This window comes from Strongyloides ratti, scaffold srae_chrx_scaffold0000002 (genome assembly GCF_001040885.1).
Source record: "Strongyloides ratti genome assembly S_ratti_ED321, scaffold srae_chrx_scaffold0000002".
Lineage (NCBI taxonomy): Eukaryota > Metazoa > Nematoda > Chromadorea > Rhabditida > Strongyloididae > Strongyloides > Strongyloides ratti.
Genome location: NW_020171510.1, coordinates 3,242,098 through 3,265,494, shown reverse-complemented (window position 1 = coordinate 3,265,494; position 23,397 = coordinate 3,242,098). Strand labels below are relative to the sequence as shown.

The 23,397-nt window shown below is 20.5% G+C and overlaps 3 protein-coding genes across 3 annotated transcripts; 2 read left to right on the top strand and 1 right to left on the bottom strand.

Annotated features, from left to right (window-relative positions):
• Positions 1–5,514: 5,514 nt before the first annotated feature.
• On the top strand, positions 5,515–6,356 carry SRAE_X000168800 (Prolyl endopeptidase; the record flags this gene model as incomplete). The annotated part of the gene is made up of 2 exons (XM_024651795.1): positions 5,515–5,921; positions 5,969–6,356. The coding sequence occupies 2 exons, from the start codon at positions 5,515–5,517 to the stop codon at positions 6,354–6,356; spliced, it is 795 nt and encodes a 264-aa protein (XP_024499156.1).
• An 11-nt stretch (positions 6,357–6,367) lies between these two features.
• SRAE_X000168710 (Prolyl endopeptidase) lies at positions 6,368–7,685 on the top strand (the record flags this gene model as incomplete). The annotated part of the gene is made up of 2 exons (XM_024651784.1): positions 6,368–6,833; positions 6,865–7,685. The coding sequence occupies 2 exons, from the start codon at positions 6,368–6,370 to the stop codon at positions 7,683–7,685; spliced, it is 1,287 nt and encodes a 428-aa protein (XP_024510898.1).
• An 8,605-nt stretch (positions 7,686–16,290) lies between these two features.
• Positions 16,291–16,569, bottom strand: SRAE_X000168650 (Hypothetical protein; the record flags this gene model as incomplete). The annotated part of the gene is made up of 1 exon (XM_024651773.1): positions 16,291–16,569. One exon carries the CDS (start codon positions 16,567–16,569, stop codon positions 16,291–16,293), a length of 279 nt encoding a protein of 92 aa, XP_024499155.1.
• Positions 16,570–23,397: the final 6,828 nt, after the last annotated feature.

The window sequence follows — 23,397 nt, the reverse complement described above, 5'->3', positions numbered from 1 at the left end:
ACAACATTCCTTAACGTTTTCATATCTTAGTTGTATGAAAATATCGTTTAATACCTAAATCCTTCCATCTAATACTATAGATTCAAAAATTAATATTAGATTTTATTAACATTATTAGTAAAAATGATTAGAACAAAGAATACAATAATAAAATAATTAAATTACATTAGCATTAGATCTTCATGTTCTTACTTTCCTGGGAATGATTACTTAGTTCTTATATTCTTTCCTTTCTATACTCCGTTTTCTTACTCCGCCTTAATGCCAGAGCATTACACATTATTAATTTTTATCCAGTGCAAAATGAATGACTTCGATTCTATTCGTATGCAAATTTGAAAAAGATAATTTATTTTAAACAATTTTTTTTAACATTGTAATAACATAAAATTTATTTTGAAAAAAAATTATATATTTTAAAGTAAAATATTTAAATAATGTTTTTTCGAGTTTATCTAAACATAAAAAAAATTCAACTTCGTCAAAGTCTAGTTAATAAAATATGTTTTAATTTTAATATACCTGATAATTTTAATTTTATTTATATAAAAATAATTATTATAAATAATTTCTATGTAAAAAGTATTATATCCTTTTAAAATATATGTTTGATAAATAACCTTAAAGTGAATAATTTTTAAGAGTTTAAATTGTATAATTTATAATTTAGTTAAATTAGCACAAACCAAAGTAGTTGTAAACTTATACTTTATAATAAGTTATAATCGTTAATTTAGAAATTTTAATAGATAAAAATAATATAGATAAAAATTCATAAAAGTTTATAGAAAATTAGTTATATGATGCAAACTGAAAATGACCCGTACAATTTTATTTTTTTTCACTTCAGCTTGAATAACTTTTTATTCATTTTTAGATAAAAAGCTGTTAAAATTAAGTTGAACTTAGAAAAAGCTATTTGTGTTGTACTAAGTTAATTGTTATGAATGTTATCAATAACTTTTTTTTATCAATTAGAAAGATAAGAGCGTGATTTATCTTGAACTATAAAAAATTTTAACAAATTGTTTGTCATCTATCTCTTTTTCTAGGAATTTCCTTAACAAGAGTATAAATAGTTTTAACAATAAATAAGTTTCTGTAGCAAAAATAAAATTATATTTGTAAAACATCGTCTTTACCCAGGCATATAAAAAGCTTTTCTACTACTGAGACAAGTCAGTCTTAAGTGATAATATTAAATAAATTTTTGTTAAATTATTTTAGTGTATTTTAATAAAGTAAATTAAACATTTACATATTATATGATAAAATTATATTTTATCTATATTATATCTATTTTAATTTAATTTTAGCGGTTATATAATGAATTAAGTAAAAAAAGAGATCTAGGTTGAGGTATATAAGGTTGTTACTAAGTAAGTTATATAAATTTAAAATATACCTAAAAACTTTCTAGAAAAAGACTTTTATTTTATACATTATATTTTTTATTATATTAGATAAAGATCTTGTTAATTGATAATACTAATCTAAAATTTCTCTACATCAAAGACGCTAACTCAAATTAAAAATTTTTACTTATAGATACATTTAAATATATGTATTTGTATATCAATTATAAAAGTTTTTGTATTTATTATATAATAATTATTATAAACATTAATATATTAATAAATCATAATCATGATTTTTTTTATAATATATATTCTTTAACAAAAGAATTAAAAAAATATTGATATTTATAAAAAAAATTAGTGTTAAAAATATAAAATATACATAATATTATATAATTGTTATCATATATTTTATTAATTATTATTTTTATAAATTATTATAATTTATCAATTATTAAAAAAAAATTTATTATATTAACGTTATAACAAGTAGTTTCAAAAAGATATTTTATAAAATTCAGAAAATTACTGTACATTATCTTTGAATCCACTTTAATCATTTAAGAAACTTTTGAATTCACTGCTTAACGATTGATGTAATATAGAATTCATAAAATAATATTATAATCTCTTATGATATTCATGTGAAATTTGTGAATTTACAATAATAATTTATAATACATTATTCATTTCAGAATTCCTTATGAAGAACATATGAAATTTATAAATTCAATAAAAAGAAATTTAAAATAAAATGTATCATGATTTAAAAGCGTTAAAATAATATAATGTAATAAAAATCTTTATTATTTAAAAAAGATAAAATAACTTCAATTACATAAAATCCATTGTTAAAATCTTCATAACGCAGAATTCATGTTAAAAGTCTTTTTATGAATTTATATATTTATTAATCTGATATTTCAAATACAATATTTTAATAATAAAATTATTACTAATATTTTTTTTAATTATTTTTTATTTCTGATTAACATTTCAATATTAAAATGAAACATTTTTATGTGTGTGGTCTTTTTGTTTTTTTTTAACATATAAATTTTATATTATTATTATGTAAAATTTCATTTTCTTTTTTCTTGTACAACACAAATAGCTTTTTCTAAGTTCAACTTAATTTTAACAGCTTTTTATCTAAAAATGAATAAAAAGTTATTCAAGCTGAAGTGAAAAAAAATAAAATTGTACGGGTCATTTTCAGTTTACATCATAAAACTAATTTTCTATAAACTTTTATGAATTTTTATCTATATTATTTTTATCTATTAAAATTTCTTAATTAACGATTATAACTTATTATAAAGTATGATTTTACAACTACTTTGGTTTGTGCTAATTTTACTAAACTATAAGTTATACAATTTAAACTCTTAAAAATTATTCACTTTAACGTTATTTATCAAACATATATTAAAAAGATATGTTACTTTTTACATAGAAATTATTTATAATAATTTTTTTATATAAATAAAAATAAAATTATCAAGTATATTAAAATTAAAACATTTTTTATTAACTAGACTTAGACTAAGTTGAATTTTTTTTATGTTTAGATAAACTCGAAAAAACATTATTTAAATATTTTACTTTAAAATATATAATTTTTTTTAAAAATAAATTTTATGTTATTATAATGTTAGTAAGATGTGCAGGCTTATCATCTTACAAAGATTACCATTTTAACAAGTTTTTTGGAAGGGTGAAAATAAGATTTTTTTTATTATAATCATTATATAAGTTTTTTATTATTATATAACCCAAAAACCAAAAACTTGTAAGTCTGAATATTATCTTTTAATAATTTTAATAATTTTTATATTGGTTCACTTTAGGTGGCCACAAGTGTTATAGTTTAATAAAGTTAAAATAAAATAGAAAGTTTGTTATATCTTGAGATTGTTGTACGCTTCTAGGATAGAGACGCCAAATAAAAGAAATTTAAATATTCTTAGAAATTTATATTTTTACTTGTTAAAAAAAATTGGTTAAAATAAATTATTTTTTTCAAATTGCATACGAATAGAATCGAAGTAATTCATATTGCACTGGATAAAAATTAATAATGTTTTGTTTTCAAATTTTATTTATTAAAATATTTATTGAAACAATTTTATGATTTTCTAGATTATTAATAACAAAATTTCTATATATTATCTATATTTAATTATACCTAAAAGTAGAATCCTGAAGCGATTCAGAATTCATCAAAGTTAGATAAATTTTTATAAACCCTAAAAATTGATGACAGAGGGGCACTCTAGAAAGCACTCTGACTCTGATTCAGCATTCTGACTGTGACTTTTAACAGTCGTATCAAAATTCATATCTAATATATCTTTGTATTGTGCTATTATAGGGGATAATAAAGGTTTCTAATATACCAGTCTTATTTATATTTAAAAACATCGTCTATATTTTTAAATAAAATTTAACTTTAAGATATGAATTTGAAATTTTTTTTTATAAGTTAAAAATAATCTCAGTAATATTTATTTCACAAAATTTATTTTACTAAATAAAAGTAAAATGTTGTTTTATTAAGTACAAAATAATATTTTTTTAATTTAAATATGATTTTTAAAAAAAAGTAAAGAAAAAAATGTTTGTATAAACTTAATTTTACACAATCGATCAATAATTTATAACATATTTTTTAAATCATAACTAATTAAACATAAGTATTATTATTATTAATTAAATCAGTATTTTATATACACAAAAAAAAACTATAAAAATATTGCAATAGTAGAATTTTTTATTAAATATTAGTAAAATATTTATTATATATTATTAGAGCTATGCTTATATAAAATTAATAAAAATATAATAAATATAATAATTATCTTTAAAATTTGTTTTGACATCTAGTTGATCCAAATTGGTACAAATATAATTTTAATACAATAAGAACTTTTAAAATTAATACAATTAAAATATTACAATTACAAAATACCACGATATAAAATGAATTTAACAATAACAAATTTCTAAAATTATCATATTTTATATAATTTTTAGTAGTACGATATTCTTTAATATCATGATTTTAAGCTCCTTTACAGATTCAAATAACAAAAACAAAGATCAAACACCATTAAAATTAAGATACCACAAATATCATGGTAAATTTCTCAACATATAATTAAAATATATAAAATTACTAATTTTAACATAATAAAATATATTTTTTAATTAATTACGTTTGTATTGTAATTTTATTTTAATAATCTTTTTAATTTATATTTTAATGCTTTTTTTTAATACACAAATAATTATTTACTAATGAACTTTTGAAAAAATTGCATTTAAAATAAAAAAAAATTATCAATAAAAAAAATTTTATACTAATTTTTAATTACTTTTTAAAAAGATTATTTTATTTTTAAATTTTTAATAAAAATGTTTTTGTTTTATATTAATATATCGTATTCTTAACATAATTCAAACTTTTTAACAGTTTAAATACTTTTTTAAAAAAATGAATAAAAGTATAATAAGTTAAATTATTATTAGCATATAAATAATAATAATAATTTTAAAAATATTTTTAAAAAAATAGTGTTAATATTGTACATTAATGTTAAAAATAAATTTATTTTTAACTTTTTTTTCAGAGGCATAACCAAACATAATCCATGTTTAAAATTAAAATGTAATTTTAATCCTACATTTTATTTTTTTTTGTTAGATTAAAAATTTTTATTTATTTTTAAATATTGACTTTAATATGCTGTTATATTATTGTTCTTTAAACCTTAATTTAAAGGATTTAAATAGTAATTACAACTCATAAAATATTATTTCAAAAATTTTAAAATAGATAATTTCTACTTAGTAAAAATTTTTGATCTAAAAAGTATTATTATCTTTTTTTAAGACATTTTATTTTAATAATTTATTAAAAATAATTATTTTTTTTAATTAAACATTTATTTACTTATTTCTTAATATTTCTTAACTACATTTCAATAATTAATCAATTAAAAACAAAATCATATTTGTTTTGATTTTTATTGTTATGTTATCTTGAAACATTCAAACAATTTTATAAAATAATTGTATATTATTTAAAATACGTTAACTATTTTTAATTAATTTATATAATAAATATTTTATATTTTTAGTATATTTATTCAATATGTCAAGAAAAAAATTTATTTATCTTGTGAACTTATTTTTAATATTAACTATTAATCTAATATCTGGTTATTACAATTTTGGAAGTAATCAAAATTCTAAAAATAGTTATATTAATGTAAATTATTATCCAGAATGTAAAAAAAATTTTACTTATACTAATAGACAAAAAAATAAATGTGATATATCCGATTTGTATAGATATTTAGAAGATAGTGATAGACCAGAATCTAATCGTTTTATCTCAGGGCTTAATAACATGTATTTCAACTTTATGAATAGATCGGAATTTATCAAACCAATTAGAAACATATTAGATAGTTATAAAGTTTATAATAAGCATGAATTTATTTACCAATTTGGAATAGAAAGATATTATTTTGACTTTGATGACTATAATTATAGATCGTAAGTTACAAAGAGATTGCTTAAATTTTTATATCTATTTTTTTTAGAATTATAAGAAGAGAAGTAAATGGTTTGCCAGATTCAGAAGTTTTTATAGATTTAAATAATTATAATAAAAATGGAGAATTTTATATTGAAGATTTTGAAATAAGCCATTCATTAAAAATTATGGCATATAAAATTAATTTAGATACTGGATTTTGGAAAATAAAATTTAAATATATGAATGGAAAAGATTTAAAAGATGAATTGTCTATTAATTCAAAAACAGATCATGCTTTTGTTTTAAATGACGCAGGTTTTATTTATTCTAATTACCCAACAAAACTTGCTTCAAATGGAGAAAAAGAAGTAAATTTCAGTAGTCAAATATTATTTTATCATAAATTTGGAACAAGTCAATCTGTTGATAAACAAATATTTCTAAGTTTTTAGAAGAAACCACTATGACGGCAAAATTATCAGATGCTGGAAATTTGTTACTTATAAAAATACAAATGAATTTAAATGATACAACTGCTTATTATTTTTCTGATCTTACAAATGTACGTGATATTACGCATGATATAATACCTAATCATCTGATTGGTAGATTTGATGCAAACTATGAATTTTGTTTTACTATTGGAGATTTTGCGGTATTTTTCGTGAAAAAATTTGGCATGAAAAGTAGTGTTGTGGTAACAAGAATTCAAAGTTCAGAGAATACTGTTGATACCGCTGAACTAATTTTAGAGGAAGAAGAAGGTTTACAAATTAAAAATGTTTATTCTGTTGGAAAAGATTTTTTCGTAATAATTGTTGTCAAAAATTTACACAATTATTTGAAACTTTATAATAAAAAAGCTTTAACGTTGGTAAAAGATATATATGTTGGTCCAGGAGTCATTAAGCAGGCACAATCACATATAAGTACTAATTATCTTATCTATTAATAATATAGTTATGCTAAATGCTATATATAGATATAATTTTGAAAATGTTTTAAACAAAGGAGTAAATGAAATAATAAAAGAAACATTGTTTAAAACTGAATTTTATGAACTTTCAATTTTTGACTATATTATAGAAATAGAATACTATAAAAGTAAAGATGGTAAGAAAATACCTATGATAATGTTCCATAAAAAAGATTTAAAAAAAAATCAACAAAATCCTGTAATTGTAGAAGCTTATGGTGATTTAAGTGCTGCATGGCATCTTCAAAAATCATTGGCTAAAATATTTTTTGCTAATGAATTTGGTGGTATTTGGTGTATTCCTGGTATAAGAGGTATAGAAGGTTTAGGTAAAAAGTGGACTTCAGACGGAAAAGAACTTAAAAGAAAAAAAAGTTTTGATGATTTTATTTATGCTATTAAACATTTAATCAAAAAAAAGTATACTAAATCAAGTAAAATTACTATTTATGGCCAAGGTGAAGGCGGTCTTTTGACAACTGTTGTTTCACAACGAGAACCAAAGCTTATTGGTGCTGTTGTAGCAAAATCACCAGTATTAGATACAATACGATATGATGAATTAACTAAATATGATTTTGCTTTCTTTGACGGGTATGGTAATTTAAATAAAAAAAAAGTGTTTGTTAATTTATATTCATTTTCACCTTATCATCAAATGGATAAATATAAGACATTTAAAAAAGAATGGCCAAGTACTTTAATTATTCACTCTTTTACTGAAAAAAATTATTTGGTAGCACATACAACAAAATATTTAGCTAAATTGTACCCACTTTTAAAAAAAATCCAAAATCACGTTTAGCTAATCCAATGATTGCATACATCAAGGAAAAAGATCTTTATGATTATGATGTAGATAATTATGATGAAAAAAAAGCTGAAATAGAAAAGGATGAAATACATCGTATGCTTATTTTCATTCAACTAGTATTAGATTTAAAGTTTGAAAAATAATATAATTTTTTAAATTGGAATTTATTAATATTAAAAAAAAATATTAAATTTTAATTATAGTTAAAATTATTTGTATTCAACAAAATAAAATATAATTTTCATTAGTATATATTAAATTCAATTCTACTCTAAAAATAATAAGAAATATAAATATTTCTTAAATAAAATGATATATATGAAGATTTTAAGTCATTTAAAATATTTATTTTAAAAAAATTAATTTTTTGACATATTTTAATACTATAATCACATAGTATATATCATTTTCTATATGTCTTTTAAATTTTTTAAAAATAATAGTGGTATTATGTTGTATTTATATATGAAGATTAAATTTTCTTATAATTTGCGAAATTTAACAAATCTTATAACTTTAATGATTTATTTGTTTATTTTAAAAATGTAATTTTTTAAATATAACATGAATAAAAGTTGATCCAAATTTTAAATTTTATAGCTGTTAAAGAAGAAAAATCCTTGTATAAAATTTATTTACTAGTTAAAAACCAATTTTTTCTTTTTTCATTATTATCACAATTTTTTACAATGAGAAACTTTAACTGATTCAGTTTGATGTAATTCAGCATTTTTAAAAAAAAAAGTACATACAATTTATGTAAATATTTTTTTGCATGTTGAAAGCCATAAATATTATCTTTAAGAGATGCAAATATCAAAAAACTTGACCATTAATTGTCACAATTATTTTTTCATTTGAATTGATAATATGGTGAAAACAAATATAAATTTTAAAAATCATTTCTAATATTTAAGTTATTCTACAGATTTTTAACAAATCTTAAATTATAGTTTATCAAATTAAATTTTTATAAAATAATGGTAATTTTACTACAATAAACTCTGATATGTTTCGGCTCTTTTTGTGAAAAAAATAAATTTCTAAAAACCGTTTTTAGCATTAAAATAAATAGCCACAATACTTAGTTTAGTATATTATTTTCTAATTAAATATTTTATACTACTAATAAATTCTATAAAAGTTTTTTTTTCTTATAAAAACTTATAAAAAAAAGTCAATTCTAAATTAAAAACTGTTTCATCTTTTTTTCAGAAATACATCAAATATTAGGTCATTTGAAAAGTTTTGAGCCTCACTATGATGGAGTTAATATTTTCTCCTAATAATACCGCCATTATTTGACGTTATCCCCCTCAAGCTTAATGCTTTTTTTCCATCTAGATTCCATAGCTTTTTTACCCTTTTTGAAGCAATTTTCTTCAAAGTTTTCAAAATAGCCATCTACGGTCTTTTGAAGCTTTTCAAGTGATGAAAATCGCTTTCAACTTAGAAATTTTTTTAATCTAGAATACAAATAAAAGGCAGATAAAGCTAAATTTAAAAAATTAGGTGAATTTGGCAATAATTCGTATCTCAAACTTGAGATTTTTAATAAAGAAGTCAAGCACGTATGAGCATGTGCATTGTCCTGGTGAAAAATGATTTTTTTTTGTTCAATCTAGGTCTTTTTTCACTAATCTTTTAATCCAACTGGTCTAAAAGATTAGAATAATATTCTCCAGTTATATTTTAATCATTTGGAAAAAAATCTATTAAAAGAATCTCTTTGAAATCCCAAAAATTAAAGCCATAATTTTTTTGCTTCAAAACGTTGACTAAAATTTCTTCGGAGGTGGAAAATTAGGGTTTTTTCATTCTTTTGACTATTTTTTTTGGCTCAGGATTGTTTTAGAGAATCCTCATTTTATCCTTAATTAAAAATTTTTTGATAAAATCCCTTTTATCTTTCAAAAAAAACTCCAAAATTTTCTTTGAAATTTGAACTCCGGTGCTTTTTTTATCGAATTTCAGTGAATGCGGCACTCATATTGCGGACATTATTTTCATCTCTAATTCTTCATTTTTTATATAATATTTTTATTCCACAAAAATCTCCATCTTTTCAGCTATCTTCTTGACTAAAAATTTTTTATCATACATTACCATTTCGTGGACTTTTTTAATGATTTATTTGGTCGTTGCATTTTTTAAGGCGAAACTGCATGGATAATCTTCTAAGCTTGTTTTTTCATGATTGAATTTAGATATCCATATCCTAATAGTGCCATTAGAAAGAGAATCTTCTACTGATACGTTTAGCATGTTTTTGAAGATTTCTGTAGCTTTTAAGCCCTTTTTTACAAAGTTTTTTTTAACGGCTTTTTTTCAAATTTTTCCATGGTAGAAAATATTTAAAAATTGAATGGTTTTAAATATTAATAACTGATAAAAAAAATTGTCTTATCAGTTAGGGTTTTTTTTTATAGTGATAAAAAAAGTTTCTCTTTAAGATAGGCTATATATTGGTTTTATTTTTTAATGACTAATGCTTTAGGCTCAAAACTTTTCAAATAACCTAATAGCATTAAAATTTTTTACTAATATTATTTATCTAAAAATTTTGTTTATGTAATTAAGATTTAATTTTTCATAAGTCTCTATATTTACATAATTTTTTTTAAAAAACATTAGAAAAAATATTTTTGTATCATTTCTAATACTACTTTATTTAATATCTATCTTTGAATTATCAATACTTACGTCTTAAATCTAAAACTAATAAACTTTTTTTAAACTGTAAAATGTTTGCGATTTAATTATTAATCATTTATAATTAAATTTTATATAATATTTTTGAGATATATATTACAAAATATAAAGAAAAATATATAATTATAACCAATTCTATCATGATTAAATTTGTTTCTAATATATATTACTTCTTAAAAAATACCAACAAATTTATTACATATTTTCAACAAAAAAAATTTTATTTTCTATGACAAATTTGTACCAAATATTTTTTTTCTTTTTTTATACTAAATAAATATTTATTTATCTTATTTTTTTTATTTTTATATATAATAGATAGAATTTCCAATGTTTTATAATTAGACAAAATTTATATGTAGTATAGTAATTAAATGTGTAAAAAATATTTTAAGATACATCAAAATTACTAATAAATACAAAATAAAATACTTATTTTTAAAATTATTTACATATTGTAAATAAAAATAATATTGATTTGTTATATATTTTAAAGTATTATGACATTTTACAAATAAATAATAATAATTATGTGATATATTTGCTGTTATAAATATATTCTCACCAAAAAAAATTAATTTATTTGTTTATCACTTATTTTATTTATTCCAAATTTTTGGTTAATAAAAAAAAAGTTTTTTTTTCTGTGAATATTGTTCTATTAATTAATATTAAAAACTAATGCTTAGAATAAATACTATGTTTATCATTTTAAAAAAATACATTTAACATTTTAAAAATAAGTGTCAACTTTTTAGGTAAAAATGTTTTATTTTTTTACTTAAAATTAAATTTTAGAATATATATTACAAATCATATTATTTTTTTGTTTTGACATTGTATTAAACTTTAAATTCCATTTTTTCGTGTTTTATTTACACTTTTCTAGATAATAATTAAATCAATTTTGTTTTAAATTCTATAAAACTTATTAATTAAAATTTAATAATTTTTTTTTTATATTTATAAATATACAGATAATTTTGGAATTTCACATAGAAACTTGTTTGACATATTTGAAATATTTATATAATTTTTTTCTTAATTTGTTTGTGAATATTGATATGCTCAAGAAACTTTTGAAAAATTAATTTACCTCTGCAATTAAAATAATAAAATTTTTTGAAATTTTATTTTCCAAAAACTAAAATATAAAAAAAATAAAGATTAAAATTTATTTTTTTAAAAATATATATATATATAAATTTAGAAAATTAATATAATTTACATAAATTGTAAGCGTTTAGTTTATCATATATTTATTTAGAACAACAAGACATTAGTGAATTTTAAATTATTAGAGGTCAGCTGTTATATGTCTGAGAATTGTGCCAAAACAATAGTTATTGTAAATTAACTTTTTTAATATTCTCATTATTCTCAGAATAGTAATAAACAGATATTAAACTAATAATTAATATTAAAAATAAATGTTTTGTTTGACATTTTAAATATATGAGCTAAAAAATATATTAATATATAAAAATATTAATTATACAAGGTAAGATGCTTTTGGGAAAATATCTTTAATATAAATTTTAGTCTCGCGGTAAATGGGACAATGATATAATATTCAGTTCACCAATTTTTTTTAATTTTGTGTGTTATTAAATTTTGTATCTTCATTTTTGTGTTAAATAAATAACTAAATAATAAATTATCTATTGGCTGTTTTGAATCTGACTTCAAGGGTACCTTGAGAGGTGCCAGTACAAATCTTATAAAAATTTAACTATAAATAATTAAAAATAAAAAAAGTATTTTTAGAAATATCTAAATTTTTTTTTAAAATTGTTTGAGGTTTTCAAATTAATATAACAACAAAAAACCAAAGCAAATATGATTTTATTTTAAAATGATTAAAAATTGAAATGTAGTTAAGAACATTAGATAATAAATAAATAAATAATAAAACTAAAAAATAACATTATTTTTGTAAATAATTGTTTTTTTTATAAAATAAATACATATACTTTTTTAAATTTCAAATTTTCTAAATATAAGTATTCTATTTTTTTTTTTGAAAGGTTCGAAATAAGTAATATTTCTAGTATAGAAAATTAAAAAATTTATTGTGTTTTGGTTTTATATTGTGATCTTTGGAAACGTCGACCCCAAATCTATTAGTAATGTAATTGTTGGAGCTCAAGACTATTATTTTTGAAACATATATAAGTGTAAAAATTAAAAGAATATTTCAGTCTTGAAATATTGTATAGTTTTAGATACGCGTTTTCAATATTTTTAATAAATATTTGAATTATTTAGTTTTTATTTTTATTATTAAAATTTTTTATATTAATAATGATTTTTTTGTATTGCAGGGGTTCGTGACACCAATTTAAAATTAAATTTAATAAAATTTTTAACTTAAAATAATTTTTTTCTAGCTAAATTTAATATTTAAATTATTTAAAAAAAGCTTAAAGAATGTTAAATAGCTGCAAAATAAAATGAATATTTAATAATAAGCAAAAAATTTTTAACTGATAAAAAAAATTAATAAGTTTTAAGAATAAAAAAATAGTTAATTTTAGTGATAAATTATGTTTGCTTACATATCTGAAAAAAGTATAAAAGTAAATTCACTTTTATTGTAAATGCATCAAATTAAAATTATTTTTTTTAAAAGTGTTTTTCAAACTATTTTTTATATGCTATTAATAATTTATTGAATATTTTATGATTTACTTTTTTAGCAAATATTTAAACTACTATATAACTTTAATTGCGTAAAAAAATAAATTTTAATAATATAAAACAATTTTATCTATGTATTAAAAATAATTAAAAATAGTTTTTAATTATGTATAATAAAAATATTTATTTTAATAAAAATACATTAATTATGTCTGCTAAAATTATATAATTTTTTTATTATTTAATAAAAATTTCTTTTAATGCAATATTTATATATTGTTTTTGCATAAAAAATATTGATTCTATTAATAATAATAATACGTATGTTCATTTAATAATGAAGTAAAATATTATGAAATATTATGATTAAATACCTTTATAATTATACAATTAAAATTAAAGTGCATTACAGATAACAATTAAATTAAAATGAGGTACTCTTGCAATTTTCCTTTTTATATACTGTTAAAGTGTCCATTACCTTTGGACTTCTTTTTCTTTTACCAGCGAAATTCTTTCTTTACTATTATTTAAAAAAGTTTTTATCAAACATTTTAATATTATTTCATATGATAATTTTTGTAAATCAAAATTACTAAGATTATTTTTAAATATAAAAAAAATCAAATTGATATTTTTACACATAAAATGATATCCGTCGTCCACAAAAGATGCTATGCACAATTAATTTTTTTTCATATTCTTTCGTAGACCCCACTTTTTCATATGTAAAAAATAATAAATGTTTTGTATTTTGTAAATTTTTATATTTACTATTTATATTAATAATACCTATTTTAAAATAAAATATTCATGTCAAAAATTAATTGATGCATATATCTTTAGTTTTTTATGTAAATATACAAAAAATTATCAACGCAAACATTCCATTCATCTTTTTTTACATAATGTGTTTGTTCGATAATGAATATGAAAAAATTAAAAAATTTAACCCATTTTTTAAAATATTGAATATATTTAAATAAAATCAATTTCTTTATTTCGTATGTATTTGGAATATATATTATTTATAAAAAAAAAGATTTTATAAATATTTTACTATCATTTTACTTTTAATTGTGCACAAGATTGAGTTGCAAATGTATGCTATAAAATTTATAAAAAAAAATAATCTTTTTACTAAAAATGATATATACAAACATAAAAATAATGCTGTACTTTCAAAAAATCAACTAAACTATATGATATATTATTTTTACAATTTTTATCTTTTTTTTAATTTAATTAAACTGAAATAAATAAAGGAAAATGTTTCAACATATTATTTAAAGTTTTTCTAATGCCAAGTAAATTTCTAAATTCTTTAAATTTATAGCAATAATTTTTAAGAAAAAAAAATATTATTTGAATATTGTGAATATAGTGGAAAATAGTTGTTCTTCACAATTTGATCAGGTGGTTTTAGAAAATGCATAAAAATTTTGTGAAAACAGATAATGATGATAATGTTTTTGAGAGATTTGAAAACAAAATTAAATCAAAGAAAGAATAGATTTTTTTTTAAATTTAAGAGTTTTGAAACTGGTATTGAAATTAAAATAAATGAGCATGATAAAAGTAAAACTTTAAAAAATTTAAAAAATGATAAAACGTTTTCCAATTGTTAAGAGTAATTATGTTATTATTTATTTTAGTTATTGTTTTTTCTATAATTAATTATTAATAAATATACTTATTTAATGTTTTTATGTAATTTAATATTTTATCAGTATCAAAAAAACAATTTTTTTTATTTGCATAAGTATGATATTAAAAGAGAAATATCTTTAATCTTTTACTTTATAGAAAATATATAAGCTGCTAAGTTGCTTACATTTAACAGTTATTGCTTATATTTAGCATTTAATGCTTACGGTAAATTAAATTATATTGCTATCAATAAAGGAAAAGTTATTAAATGGTTATAATAATTATTAAATATAAATAAAATAAAAAAAAAGATGTAGGTTTATTTACATAAAATAAAAATAAAAATAATAATCATCCAAAATCTTGTTACAGTAGACCCGATTTTTTTTTTTTTAAGTAATTGTAAAATTAGTGATTAAAATAAAGTTTATTAAAAGAATCTATAGTACAACTTTTGTACCAGAAGTTTCGCTAATTATATTTCTTCTTATATAAATATAACTTATATATTTATTTTATTCTCACTATCTGGTATTATTAATAAACAAATAATAATAAATTTTTATATCAATATTACTGCAAAAAGATAGTATCTAAAAATTTAGTTTATTATAATTTTTTTATTAGTAATTTAATAAACTTTATTCTATTATTGTACGCAACCCTTTGAAAATTTTTAAGTTATATATAAGAAAAATAGAAAAAAAAAAAAGTTTTTTGATAACATATCTATTTATCTTTTTTATAAAAATATATTCTGTAATCTTTATTTAATCTAAGGATATTCAATTTCTTTAACACTAGATACACCGTCTATTAATATAAACCTATTTTTACCAAAAACAGTCAAAATGACTGGTGTATAAGAAAAATGCTTATTGTGACTTTCAGTCTTTATCTACATTTAAGAAATATAAAAAAAAATGTTGGGAAATATTAATTAAATGATTTATGAATAATAGACATTGTGAAATAACAAAAGATTTATTGTTTACAATTTTTTAATTACAACTTCTACATATGTAAATTTTACATTGTGTACACTTTCTTCATACACTTTTTTGTATGTATTGCATATATTTGTAGTTTTATTGTTATTACAATATTTTATTTGGCACTTTTTGCGTACAAAAAGCGTGCTACTTGTAGTTGGTATATTTGCTTCATTTGATTTTTTGTCTTGAAGTCTGAAATTCAGAAGAAAGTTCTACTATTAATTGAAACAAAAAGTCTTTCCGTGAGATATTTTCTTCTGTTGTTTTTTTATACAATATCCAGCTGTTTATTCCGGCTAAATCTATATTATTAAAAACATTTAAAGTGCCCACTTTCTGGAACCTGTTTTCACTGTATATTTTTGTGTCATTTGATCTGTGACATTGACGTCAAACTTTGTACTATTATAAAACCATACACTTTTAGGTAATTTCTTAGCATTTTTATCAATTTTGATGTGTTAATGTTTTGTACTCAATATGAGTGCTTTTTTATTTGTTTTGTTTTTATAAATAGTAAGTGTACATCCATTGGATTGATACAACAACGTTGAGAAACGAGCCATAATATCTTTTTTCAATTTGCAAAATTTTGACAGTTACTTCTTATTTGAACGTATTGTTCCAACCAAAGAAGTATTTCTAGATTTTAATTTTAACACCAAGGAATAACTTGTAAAAAAATTGTCAGTTGTTACAGTTCTACCCGTCATAGTATACGGTTTAAGAAGTTTCATTACGACATATTCGCTTAGAGGAGTTAATCTGTTTCTATTCTCGTCTTTACCTAAATACGGAAAGCCATTTACTACATATTTTGTCCCTACATCAGACGCCAACCAAAATTTTATACCAATTTTATGGGGTTTATTTAGCATATACTGAGTAAATCTGCATCTAGCCTTCGTTGGAAAAAGTTGCTCATCCACAGCATTACAGACTCCCAGTTTGAAGCAATTTTCACTATTTTAATAAATTTGTCCCAAACCGCTGAGACTAGAGCAAATTTATCTGTTTGCATTTTTTTACTCCTCTAATTTCCTTTGTCGAAACGAATATATCGCAGAATTTAAGTAAAATCACATCTACTAATAGTATTGGCAAAAAATGCTAGACTCCACTTGTTGTTCCACAAATATTGAAGTCTCAAAGTATTTTCTTCGTAAGCTTTACCTGCGTACAATATTGCAAGAAATGCCTTCAATTTTGCTTGTGTAATTGTCCATTTTTCCTCAAAACTCGAAAAGTTTTTAACTCTGTACAAATTTGTATATATTTCAAAATATGTTTGACAATTAATAATAGGAACGCACTAATTAGATTCCTTTGCATAATGTTTCTTTTAGTATGTGCTGTTGACCCGTGTACATCTTTGAAAGCACTGTGAATTGGATATTTACCAGCAACACCTTCTTTTTTAATTCTGTTTCAAATAGTTCCGTCTGAAGCAATTTCAGTTTGCTGATCTAGTTCATTACTTTTACCTTCATCTTCAGAAGTAGATGAGAATTGGATGCACCGTCTTGTACTTTTTTTTGGAATATTTTTGCAATCACTGTCATTTGACTGATTTATATATTATTCATCAGAAATTTCCTCATTACTACTCTTGATAATAGCACTATTATCATTATTGTCTTGTGAATCAATTTGTCTATCTAAAAATTCACCATCATTATCATATAGTTCACTTTATATATCTGAATATTCCAAAGAGTATGCTGGTTGCGTATTTTAAATATCTAGAAACTTTTGAGTTTTTTGAAATTTTAAAGAGTTGACAATTGCTTTAAAAATTTTGCCTTTCTTTTAAAAAAAGTATAGCGTGTTGAACAAAACTTGAAACAAGACAATAGGTGTCCCAAGTTATCATAAAATTGGCGTTTTAGTGATATATGTAATACATTGATTTCTTTTTTTATCCCAAATTAAACATTTTATCATATAAACACATGTCAGTCATTTTGACTGGTACTGGTATTAGTGTTAATAGCAAAAATTATATTTCATACTAATATATAAAAAATAACATTAAGTTTATAAAATTTATTCTCTACTTATAGCTACAAAACCGATAACATAATTTTTAAAATCAAATTATTAAATAAGTAGTAAATTTAAATTAAAATTGCATGACCAGTCAAAATGACTTCTCTAGTAAATCTAGTGTTAATTAAAATTAATATTTATTCGTATATATATAAAAAAAATTATACAAAAAAAACAATTTTTTTTACTATTAACAAAACGAATATGCAAAATTTCAAAAGAAGTTATCATCAACCATTTATGATATTTGTAGCAATAGTTGACAATTTGTCACTTGAAAATTAACAAATAAACAAATTAAAAAGCTCAATGATATGTTGTCTAATATATTTTTAGCAATTAAAAACACTGAATTTATCAAATTACTAAGTTGTTTGCAATTTTTTTAAAAAAAAAAAGTAAAAACTCATTTAAAAAAATTGATTTTAATAATATTGATATAGATTAAGGAAGCTCATAAATAATCATAAAAATAAAATTTTATTGTTCTGCAATGACAATAACTTTAAAATTTGTTTATTTTTTACTTTATATATTAAAATTTTTTATTTACGTATTAATTTATTTTTTAATTTGAATATATAAAAAAAAATTTTTTCTAGAAATTTTTTAAGTTTCATTCGGTAAAGAAAGATGAAATAAAAAAGAAAACTTTGTTAATTTTCTTTTAGCGTTTGACAAGTAATCGTTTTAATAAATGAAATTCAGCGATCATAACTATCATAAAAAAAATTATTTGGTGAAAATTATCAATTTTGTTTAAACTTTTTTTAATTTTAATAATTTATAAATAGTAATCTCATATTATAATTTTTTACTATTCTACTTCTTAAACTATCAAATTAATAAAAACTTATTAAAATGTTTATTGTTTTAATTTTTAGATAGTTTTTAGTACATGGATTAAAATAAAAATAATTTGAAAGTATATCATTGAAAACATTTTAATCATATATACAAAAATAGTGAGATAATACTTATATCATTTTTAAGATTTTGCAACATTCATACATCAAATCTAGAAATAATTGTTTTATGATGAAACAAATATTTAAATATTAATTTGATAATATTTTACTCTATTTTTCTAATATTTTTAATTTATTATATAAATAAATATGTTATAAATATTCTATTTTTAAAAAATTACTGTCAATTTTACAACTCGTACTTATGTCTTTTAATAATATTATGAAAAAAATTTCAGAAAATATTAAAAATGCTTGTGGTGGTAAAAAAAGCATTGAAGAAAATTTTAAGATATATATTTAGATGACTTATTATTTAATAAACTTACATTATAAGTTTCTTAACGATGAGATAAAAAAAAAGAAAGGCAAGAATTGGAAGGAAAAATGTAAAAAAAATTGTTCCAACATTTTACAAGGAGACTTCAAAGTTTTCATAATTGAACAAATTTTGGAGCAAATATGTAAATACTCCAAAGTACAATAATAAGTAAGTTAGACGCACAATCGTTTGCAATTTAGTAAAAAAAGATGTAACAAGTGGTATTCCTTGTCCACATCGTGTTTTGAAAATAATTGTTCAAGACAAAGAACTTATTAAGCTTGTTAAATGTTTTTAAAATTTACATTCAAGCTGCATTACAGATTAAAAATTTATGTCCAAATCATTGAAACTTTTTAATAATAGCAGAGAATAGCTGAAATAATTTACGATATATATAAGTATGTGCATATAGCGGTAGCGGTTCTAGTAGATGTATTTTTCAATGTTGTTGTGTTCACAAGTATTGAAATTATGAATGAATGTATTAAGTGGTAAAAATTAATTAATAAATTATATTTTTAAATTTTTAAGTAAAAGGCTACAAATAAAGTTATAGAAAATAAAATAGTATTATAAACATAGATTATTAAGTTATATAAACGAATAATAAAATGGATAATGAATAGAATAATGAATAATAGGTGATGGATAATACTTCGAAAATAATACAATAGGAATAACATTTATAATAAGAATACATAGCTATTTTTAAAATACAATGTTCAAAACACCAATAAATGCATTATTGCAGGAACTTTCGTTTTTTTAAATTTAGGTAATCTATCTTGACTTGTTTGCCAATCTCACGAAAGAAAATACCCAATATGTTGTGCACATATGAAACTCTTCTCTTGTAGTGTTTGTAGACCACATTAAGTTCTGTATATACGCTTTCATTGATAACATAAATAACTCTTTCACTAACTCCGCTTAAAAATTTTTGAGTCGTTTTTTGTGCTTCTAATGTTTTTCTTGAGAACCATGACCGCGTTCGTCATGAATTTGTTAATCATCAACTTGGCAAACTCGTTTTGGTATACACTTGTATTAATTTCTTGTTCATGTTTATCGCCTTCAACAGTTTTTTTTTCACATATATTTCGTCTGGATTTGGTAAATCTTCAAGTAAACCAGTGTATCTTCTCTTTTTTAAAATTTCATCATATTTTTTTACCTTTTTTTATTATCTTCTTTTACCAACACATTTTTTTTCCTCCTCAAATTTTAAGAAAAGATTTTTAATGTTATAAAACTTTTCTAATATCTTTTCTTCAATATCAGTTTCTCTTAAATACTTATTAGATAAAAACACCTTAATCATATCGTTTAAGCAATTTTTCGTTCAACAAAAGATCTGAAAAAAGCAAGTGTTGCAACGACATATACAATTAGTAATTGAAATATCATCAAACGCTTTCAGGTATTAGGTGTGTAAACAATTGTTATTATTCTTATTTAACATTTCCAAAAAATTTTTTTGGTTTGCCTCGATAGTGACATGAGCGACATCATTTTTATTTCTGGGAACGATCCAATTTTTTGGTCCTGATGTATTCTGAAGAGTGGTAATGGAACTACCACTATCTGATAATGTACTTAACGAAGTAGATCTTTTACAACTGCTGTTAAAATTCTGTATTGTTACAATTTTTGGTACTATTCTGTTTTATCCTCCCTCTCAAATTAAAATGATAACAACTTACCTTAAAAATATTTTTTTGAAAAAAAACAAGCCTATCAGATTCTCCATCTTCTTTTCTACAAGATGGATAAAAAAAATAAAAAAAAAATAAAATTATAATTAATTTGGTACTATTCTTGATACTATTCTGTTATACGTTTTTTTGGCTTAAAATGATAGAAACATATATAAAAAATATTATTTTTGAAAAATAAATAGGTTTATCATATTTTCCATCTTCTTTTCTACAAGATGGATAAAAAAAATAAAATTCATCATTAATTTTTATCATAAAATTAAAAATTTGTCGTTAATTTTTATCAAAAAACGAAAAAAAAATGACTGATATATCAAACCCCATTATGTTTTCCTTTATTATTTGTTAATATTTAAAAAAGTTTATTTATAATTTGTACTTTATTTAAGTCCATTTTATTTCCTTTATGTAATTAAGATTTTATTTGAGAAAATTTTATTAATCATCAAGTACTTTCTATCATTTTCATTTGTGAGGAGGATATAATAAAATAGTATCTAATTTTTTTTAGAAAAGCGATAGCAAAGGTAGTAGTATATAGAATGGTAAAAGACAGAGACCCATCGCAGTTAAGCCTGCCAATATCTTGGAAAAAATTTGTGATATTTATAGGCAAAGGGTGATAAAGGAAGACGGCACAATTTTCCAAATCAATACCAATTAAGTTGTCTGTAGTAGTTATAAAAATCGAATTCTCATTTTCTTCGTATGTTGCTTGGGCTTTGCTCTTGTTCACCTTAGAAATCATGCTACAGTATGTAGTTACTACATAGCCATTGGATCTAAAAATCTAAGCACAATCCTTAATTTTCTTAATGTTTCTAACAATGGCAACAACTTTGAATGGTTTATCTTGGTAGCACTTCTCTTTAATTATTTTTAATCTCTTAACTCCGTTTATGTACTCGGAAATATCTAATAAATTTTTCTTATAGAGCATAGTTATCACCGTATTATTCTTGAAAAACACATTTTTCAAAAGCGTGTGTGGAGGAAGGTGTGAAATGCGTATAATCTTCTCAGCTGCTGTGTTGAATATGCTTCCACTGCAAAATATAAACTGATTTTATCTGATGGTTTCTAAGTAAGAAATTAATTTTAAATAGTTCGGACGAAATGCGAGTTCTTGTTCAAAAATTAAATGATCTTTATCAATAAAAATTTTTTAAAGAGATTTTTACGGTATAAAAAACTCATTATAAGTCAAAGATCCTCGCCAATAAAGCTGTCGGATGTTGCCAGAGTAATGTCGTTTTTTTCAGCAAACTGGGCGGAATTATGCATACACTCTTCAATAATCTCCTTCATTTAATTGGATGTTACTGTAGAATTAAAAGCAGCGTACGGTAATTTCACTCTCTTGCAGATTTCGATATACTGCTCGCATAATATTATTGTAGGCAATATTATGATAGATGTGGAAGCGGTCTCTACTACCATAGTTGAAAGAAAGGTGATTGTTTTCTCCAAGCCAGGGAGAAAGCACAAAAATAAGTCGTCGTTTATAACATTACGGTAATTAAAGAAATAAAATTTTTAGCAACATATCCTTATCGATGGCTAGGATGGCCAAGTATTAAGCACGACTCTTGAAACCGGATACACCAAACACAGAATTTAATGCAATTTCGATTTGATCAACATTGTCGACAACAATTTGTTCAAATACATCCTCTGTTACTAGTCTCTTGACATTTTCTTTAGTGTTTACCAAAATAAAATCCAAGAAACACTTTTTTTTGAATTTGCATATTGTATCACGTGTAAAAATAAACTTTAGGAAAAACTGGTAAAGATTCTTTTGGTAAAAAAAAGTTTTGGAAAAGATATTGAAAATCTTATTATGGATAAATGAAAAACAGTTTAAAGTTAAAAAAATGTGGAAGAAAATTTAAAAACATTTGAAAATGTGTTTACATATATCAACTAAATTTAAAGTAATTCAATAAAATTGCAAATAAAAACATTGTTACAAATTTATATAATTTTGGAAAAGTTTTCTGCGATTTGGATATTAATGTTTGTACTAGTCGTATCTCAAAAGAATTATCTGATTCCAATAAAATAAAAAAAGCCTTCATTACTTAATTATGAAAAGTTACTTAAAGATTATGAAAGTGGCCTAGTAAAAAGGAAATTTTATAATAATTTATTTATAAAATTTATATTTATGAGAATAAAAGAAATGATTTGTTATGCTACTTTAGATAAAAAAAAAGTAATAAAATATAATTTATTTTATTTTTTTTAAAATTTTTTTAGTAATAATTTTTAATTTTTCAAGAAATGAAAAAAAAGAATATGACGAAAAACTAAAATTGATGAATGTGAAGAAGATATTAATAGATAAGATAAATGAAATATTTCATTAAAAAAATGAGAAGATTTGATCTTTTTATAAATGTATAGGTTTTATTTTTTTTAAAATTATTATGTTCTAATTTATTTTTTTGAATGTTATTGTTTAATTAGTAAACTATTTTATTTTTATTATTAACATGTTCCTATATATATTTAATAAAATAACATATAATTTACTTACTTACTTAAATCAAAACTTTTTGGTTTCACTTTTTCTTAAAAAAACAAATATAGTATAAATAAACCACACAAACAACATTTTTAAAATAATATTACAGTTTAAAT